This window comes from Montipora foliosa, chromosome 4 (genome assembly GCF_036669935.1).
Source record: "Montipora foliosa isolate CH-2021 chromosome 4, ASM3666993v2, whole genome shotgun sequence".
In the NCBI taxonomy this organism is placed as follows: domain Eukaryota; kingdom Metazoa; phylum Cnidaria; class Anthozoa; order Scleractinia; family Acroporidae; genus Montipora; species Montipora foliosa.
The window spans coordinates 24,133,099-24,140,598 of NC_090872.1; the positions used below are offsets into that span (position 1 = coordinate 24,133,099).

The 7,500-nt window shown below is 35.1% G+C and overlaps 1 protein-coding gene and 1 long non-coding RNA gene across 2 annotated transcripts in view; one reads left to right on the plus strand and one right to left on the minus strand.

The window, feature by feature from the left end:
- Positions 1-6,044, minus strand: part of LOC137999118 (uncharacterized) — a 15,081-nt gene extending 9,037 nt beyond the window's left edge. The window contains exons 1-2 of the mRNA XM_068844957.1: positions 5,885-6,044; positions 1,510-1,668 (exon numbers count right to left, since the gene is read on the minus strand). Coding sequence (XP_068701058.1) covers positions 1,510-1,668; positions 5,885-5,929 — 204 coding nt within the window. The 5' untranslated portion in view covers positions 5,930-6,044. The remainder of the gene's footprint in view (positions 1-1,509; positions 1,669-5,884) is intronic.
- A 789-nt stretch (positions 6,045-6,833) lies between these two features.
- Positions 6,834-7,500, plus strand: part of LOC138000379 (uncharacterized) — a 2,430-nt gene continuing 1,763 nt past the window's right edge. Inside the window, exon 1 of the long non-coding RNA XR_011123115.1 lies at positions 6,834-7,153. This is a non-coding gene — a long non-coding RNA (uncharacterized lncRNA). The remainder of the gene's footprint in view (positions 7,154-7,500) is intronic.

Here is a 7,500-nt window from a genome sequence, read left to right on the forward strand (position 1 = left end):
ACTGAAGGTGACAATCTTTTCAAAGCCATCATAACTGTTCTTAATAACGCTGTTAAAGGGGCTCTGTCATGAGCTGCGCATGCTCGAGTTTGTTTGCTCTCGAGCCCACGGAGAATTCTAGCCGCCATCATGGATTCACGCGTGAGTCACGCATATTCGCCGGAGTTTCTCCTTCGTCCACCATGGCCCTCCCCAGTGGACACCATTACGAATTTGTTGATTCAACTTGAAAAAAGTTGACCTAAACTCCTTTTCCATGTTTAATTTTTTTTTCCAGCTTTCTTCACTGAGATGATCTCCAACTTTCACGTATTTCAATCATTTCTGCAGTTCAAATATCTAGAAGAAAATTTCATATACAGCTGTACGTGTAACTGCACTCTATATAATTCATTCTTTTACCACCTAACTTGAAGCCCACCACACTAAAATTAATAATTCAAGTTAGATTATAGAGCATATATGACATTATCATGACCACTCTGTTGTCAATGAACAAAGAAATGACAGTCACACTGATGTCCCAAATTAATCATTTTCAAATTGAACTCATTTTTATGCAAATGTAGCCTAATGTTTTAGCAAAAACAAATGTGCCACCTGGCCATGTGATTGAATGGTGAAAACTTTGTTGATACCATCGTTAATCACATTTTTTTATTAAATGTATATAAACACCAATGAAATACCAAGTGAGCTTTCGCGCAAAAACATGATATCTTCACACATGAAGATAACATGTTATTTTCACACGTGAAAAAAATCACTGTTTCTATGGTTACAAATGAAAATGGCTCCTTTCGATGCCTTTCGTGAAACGATTTAGTATTATTTTCTTTCTGGCAACTGATCACATCTCGAAGAGCAGCAAAGGACTACAACGAAAGTCATTGAAAGTGCCACACAATGAACCTCTTCATAAAGCCCTCTACACACCGAAACTGCTGAATGTTTTATTAAAGACAAGACAATGGTCATTGTTGACACTATAACACTTACGCAGCTTCAAAGAATGGTGGAATTCCTGACATGGACATGCTTTAGCAGTTCGAAACAAACAGACTTATTTCTGTCAGCATTTTAGACCAATGTAAAAACCTTTTTGGATTACTTTAATTGTAAAGACTTGTAGCAGATATTTCTTGGGCAACTGTTACTGCTGTAACAGTTTTTCCAAAAACGATTTGTAAAATGTGTTTTATTCCTGCGTGAAATATGTTACAGTAACAGTAACTCTTCTTGGACTTATTCAGTTTTGTTTTTGGCTCATTAATACTCATCTTTTCGATTATCTGGACTCTTGATTATCCGGACTAGTAAGTCCAGTCCCCACAGGTCTGGATAACCGGTAATTGAGGTTCAACTGTATTTTTACAGATTTAATTTTTAAATAAATCACATCCTAATGAAATCAAGTGGTGTGCATGGCCTGGTGTCACTTTAGAGAAACAGAGCATAGATCTGTACATCCTAGAATTAATGATATTGTAATTATTACACATTTCTAACCGATTTCTGGTATGCAACCACATGTCCATTTGTGAGTATTCTTCTTCCAGAAATGACAAACCCCGATCCGAAGACTTGTTGTTGTCGTTTCATCTGCCATGGCATACTATAGTTGGGAGTAGAAATCTGGACAAACAGTTTAACCACTGACTTCAGGACCTGAAAATTTTAAAAAGCATGATGGTTACTGCACCAGCATACATGTATATAATTTCTACAACAACAATAGTAGCAATTATTATTATGCCAGCAGCTCTCAACTATTATAAAGAAGGCTGATCAATGGTTTTCACGTTAAGTCATCACTGCTATCCTAATAGATAAGAACAAAAGACCTGTCATTAGCCCTGAGCATTATACTTCCCTGTGTCCATTAGGCAATAGAGAATGGTTAAACACTGCTGGTCAGACTCAAAAATTAAACCATGTGTTTTACACAGAATACACATTTACGTGTACATAAAGGCGAATCTTTGCTGATGTCATTGTTTACAATATTTTTGACTCATTAACATAAGAGTTTGCTGACAGAAGGCATTTATTTACATTGTATGTTACTTAGAAATTATTGACTTCAAAAGGTAAAAGAATGTGTTAAACTTTGTTAAATCCCAAATTTTAAGCCTTTTTGCTTTAATGAGTGAGTTACTGGCCATCAAAAACTGATAATTAAAAATCTTGGGTGGCAAAAGTGCTTATTGAGCTAGTTCAAGTTTCAAGTTCAAGTTTATTCAAGCTTATTTACTACAAGTTTATGACAAGTATATTACAAAGTTTGGAATATGAAACAGATGATGTACCACTACTCGCAGTTAGCTACAGCTATTCGAGGCGAGCAGTGGTTTGACGCATAAAATTAAGTATTATTTGACAATGCACAAAAATAACTTACTGAACTAAATATGAAGTACGAATCAGGTAATGAAACCACAAAAGCAAAGAAAGGGAAAATAAAAATAAAAAATAAAAAATAAAAAAATAATAATAATAATTGAATATTGACCAGTACAGCATTTGGGAAAAAAAGAAAACAAAATAAAACAAAATTCATAGGAAAATTTAACAAATTAAATGAGAAGCTGGAAGGGTAATACAAATATAATAAGTTCGGTTTTCAAGGCATATTCAAATCCGATATATCAATATATTCATTTGCCTCCGAGAGTTTCTGAAGGAGCATATTGTGAATGTTGCGTTTAAATTTCGTTTTAGGCATTTGATGAAATTCACTAGATAGGCTATTCCAGATTCTAACACCATTCCTTGAAAAAGACATATTTTGCTTGTTTATTTATTTCGGCCAGCCTTAACTTCATCGCGTAGGTTTTGTAATTCACCAAAAATTTCTTGAATTTTGTCTTTTAATTTGTCCTTTTCCAGTTTCAATGATTGGACTGTGTCTTTTACCATTTTGGTCAAGGTTTCAGCAACGTTTTAACTAAAAAAAATTGATCAGAGTGAAGAGCTTCGAAATAAGCGTCTTGTCTGCTACGCACACATGCGCATGTTGAGCTGAGCTGGTACGTTCTTTTTAAAATTCCGAATTTCCAGAGTGTGACATTACTCAGAGAATGTCACAGACTGGTACATGTAAATTGTGCTCAAAGTTTCAGAGATAGCTCATAATGCAATGCACTTTCAATATTCAGTACTGATTTTTTGGCCGATACATTAACAAACGATCGGCCTATGCTAATGAGGCAAAAAATGAAAACAAAGATTCCCCTATAGGCCCTTTTCCATGTTTAATTTTTTTTGCAGCTTTCTTCACTGAGATGATCTCCAACTTTCACGTATTTCAATCATTTCTGCAGTTCAAATATCTAGAAGAAAATTTCATATAAGGCTGTACGTGTAACTGCACTCTATATAATTCATTCTTTTACCACCTAACTTGAAGCCCACCACACTAAAATTAATAATTCAAGTTAGATTATAGAGCATATATGACATTATCATGACCACTCTGTTGTCAATGAACAAAGAAATGACAGTCACACTGACGTCCCAAATTAATCATTTTCAAATTGAGCTCATTTTGATGCAAATGTAGCCTAATGTTTTAGCAAAAACAAATGTGCCACCTGGCCATGTGATTGAATGGTGAAAACTTTGTTGATATCATCATTAATCACATTTTTTTATCATATAAACACCAATGAAATACCAACTGAGCTTTCACGCGAAAACATGATATCTTCACACATGAAGATAACATGTTATTTTCAAATGTGAAAAAATCACTGTTTCTATGGTTACAAATGAAAATGGCTCCTTTCGATGCCTTTCGTGAAACGATTTAGTATTATTTTCTTTCTGGAGGTTGGTGTTTATATAATAAATAGAATATTACATGGCCGCTTGGAGATACGAAATTTCTCTTCTCGTGATGAAAAATATTTCACTCGTTTGCTGCGCTCATTCGTGAAATAGTTTTCAACACTCGAAGAGAAATTTTGCATCTCCGCACGGCCATGTAATATCCTCTATGTCTCACTGACATATAAATTTGTTTCTAGAAGGCAACTTTCCATACACAAGCTGATCTCAAAAGTTAAAAAAAACTTGTTAATTGAATTAACTAAACTACATACCAATAATAAACGTTGTAGTACGCCTTCACAATTTGATAATCTCGCTAATGAGTCTTCTCATTCATTGCAAAAGTTTGAATTTTTGAACCTAATTACACAAACATTATTTGGCTCAAATTTACAGATTTACTTGTTTATAAAAAGGACTTTCGATATTCAGTGCCTATTTCTCAGAGGAACAGTAAAGAAAACAATGAGCTTATGCTAATGACGCAAATTTTGTAAACTAAGTGCACTTTCCCTTTGTCAGAACTGGCAGGCCAGACCCGTGAGTTTGCAAAGAAAATGCAACAATTTGAAAGAACACTCGCATGATAATCCCTCACATCCGCATGAAGGATAATTATATCATCCTCGAAGTGTGTTTATTTGAAGATGTTGTAGAGGTAGTCCTTCCAATAATTGCCTGGTCTCAGGCCGGTCAGTTCTGTTAAATGGGATAGCGTCCTAAGATTCCCTTTCACAATGTAGGCTCAAAAGCTTGTAGGCTCTTAGTCACAAACTACTGTTTTACATGTGCGTCCTAACTGTCTACAACTTCTTAATTTTTGTACACTTTTCCTTTTCAAGTCACTTAAAATGATTAATAAGGGTTAGTTGAAACAAGATCTCATGCCACATTCACTAGGGAATCACCTTAATTAATATCACAAATTTATGTCTGCAAGTTGCAACCACAAGATGAGGGAAAGGCAACCTTGTCAGAGATGATAGATACTCTTTTTTCTTACACAATATCAATTTCATCAATATTAAGGTGTACTCCCAAGAAAAACTGTATCCTTTCTAATTTACTGAATGAAATTTGCGAGGTACCGTAGCTGTGAGAACTTTTCGGTCAGTGGGTTGTATCGACGTTAATTACGTAATATTATTGTAGGATAAAAAAAAATTAAATTGTTATTTAAAAGAATGTACATGCATATACATATAGTGTGGAAAGAAGCAGACTAACAACAATTTTTATAAAAGCGACGACACATTTGAAATTAAATTTGCAAGACATGTTTCGGTCATGCAACAACCATCTTCAGTTGAAAGTAGAATTAATTTGAAGTTACATTTGAATTTATAATATGCTAAACAAACATAAATAACAACGTGAAATAAATTGGGAATCTAACAAAATAGCCAAAGGTAACAAAAGAGAGTGTACAATGGAACATGTTGATTAGAACGAGAGAGTTAAATTAACATGATATAATTGCTTATTTAAAGAAGCTTCTTTAAATAAGCAATTATATCATGTTAATTTAACTCTCTCGTTCTAATCAACATGTTCCATTGTACACTCTTTTTTGTTAGATTCCCAATTTATTTCATGTTGTTATTTATGTTTGTTTAGCATATTATAAATTCAAATGTAACTTCAAATTAATTCTACTTTCAACTGAAGATGGTCGTTGCACGACCGAAACATGTCTTGCAAATTTAATTTCAAATGTGTTGTCACTTTTCTAAAAATACATATAGTCCATATTTTAAACACGTTAATTTCAGAAGCATTTAAGAAAATTAAACAGAAATGAAATATTGATCGATTGAACGAGTAAAATCTATTCCACCAAGCTAAAGAAGTAAATGTCGAATTTCGACAAAATATCTAGAGATCGTTTTTCGCCAAGATTCAAGATATAACAAATATTCGACCCTAGAAATAGCAAGGATCGTCATTCGTTAAGCTTAAAACTTGTGTTGTATTAAAGATCTATAGATCGATTAGAACTTCATCAGCGAAGTTCCTTCGGATGATGTCATGGCAGAAAAAAACTAAAGCAAACCTTTTCACTGGTCTTCAAATGCGATCCCAACAGTTTATCACCCATGGCAATTACGTAAGAGTGCAGCTTTACTTTTGCCTCAAGAAAACAGTCAAACTAATCGATAAAACTGCGTGCGAGAAACAAAAATATTTCGAACAGAAGGAAATTTTTCTACCGCAAAGAATTGTGGTCTTGGAAACTGCAGTTTCCCCTCTAGATCCCCGTTGGGGTACGATTACAAGATTATATCTGGCCAGTGCTGCAGCAAAGGCAATTTGGCAGTAAATAATACTAAATACGACGAGAGAAAACCAAAACTCTGGGACAGTTAGCAGCTTGCGAGCATTCCCCGCGATGTAAATAAGCCTCGCGAGAAGCCCTTGTGGAAAGCGGCAGTTGGTCGTGACGATAGTCGTGGCAAAAAGGAGAATTTCGCCCGTGATTTCTCTATCCCGTTTTGATGAGTGCTGTTGAGTCTGGATGCCGAAGCCATTGGCTAGGGTGGAACAAATCTTTTCTAAGCCTTTTTGAGTAATATCATTGTTGCGCAACGAAATTTAACATCACACAATGAAGCTGATGAGGTTTCCATTCATAAGTGAACAAGACAAGCACGATTTTTTTCTTTTTCTCATGCCACAGTGAACATTTGGTGCCAGGCTCGATTGACCAACCATTTTGTGGCCTGCGTTCCTCCGCACACACCCAAAACGCCTGGAAATTACCAGGTCTAGGAAATCAAGGTTTACATGGTTTACATGGGTATAAAACCAGCACTTCACATTACCCTCCAGTAGTTAATCCTGTTGAAATATAAGTGCTACACGGCCAACGAAGGCTGAAATTAGTGTTAAAGACAACAGGGCTGAATAACGTCTGCGCATGTGCAAGCTGTCATGACAACAGTGATCAAATTTCGGCGCGAAGGTGATATGAAAACTAACCTGCCGGGTGATATGTTGTTCTTTCGTCTTGTTGAACGTAGGCAAGTGAAAGAAAGGAAGAATCCTTTCCTTTTCGACTCAAAAAGGGAATGCTTTTTTTTCTCCACTTTCACAAGTAATATTTTGAAGACTTCATGATCTGCATCGAAAATTTTCTTCCAGGAAATGCCGGTGAATATGACCTTTCTTTCAACCCATTTTATGTTTCTTTGACGCATTGATTTCAACCGCCACGAAGCAAAGCCATATCTACTTCGTTTCCGATTCTCTGCTTGGCTTGAGTGAAATGATGTTTGGGGACATTGATGGTGATATGAATGGTATTTAAAAAGTACTGACAAAGGTGTGTATAAACCAGAACTTAAATTAAGTTAAATACTTATTCAAAGAAAACCCACGCGTTGCTGTCGTATAGAATAACGAATTACAGTAAATTTCACTGTCCTTTGGCCGGCTTATTGTACTCCTAAGCCTGTTCTTCGAATCATTTCACATGAGCTTCCTTTTAAAAGCAAGCTGTAATTGACGAGTCGTTGCGATCGAAAAAAGCTGAAAAAGTCAACTTCAAAGTGCTTGTTTACATAAGTTTTATATACAGTTTTATGAAGTGTACCAGATTGTACCAGATTGTACATACACTGTTATAATTTTTATTATACAGATTAATTACATTAAGTTGTGGTTTTACAA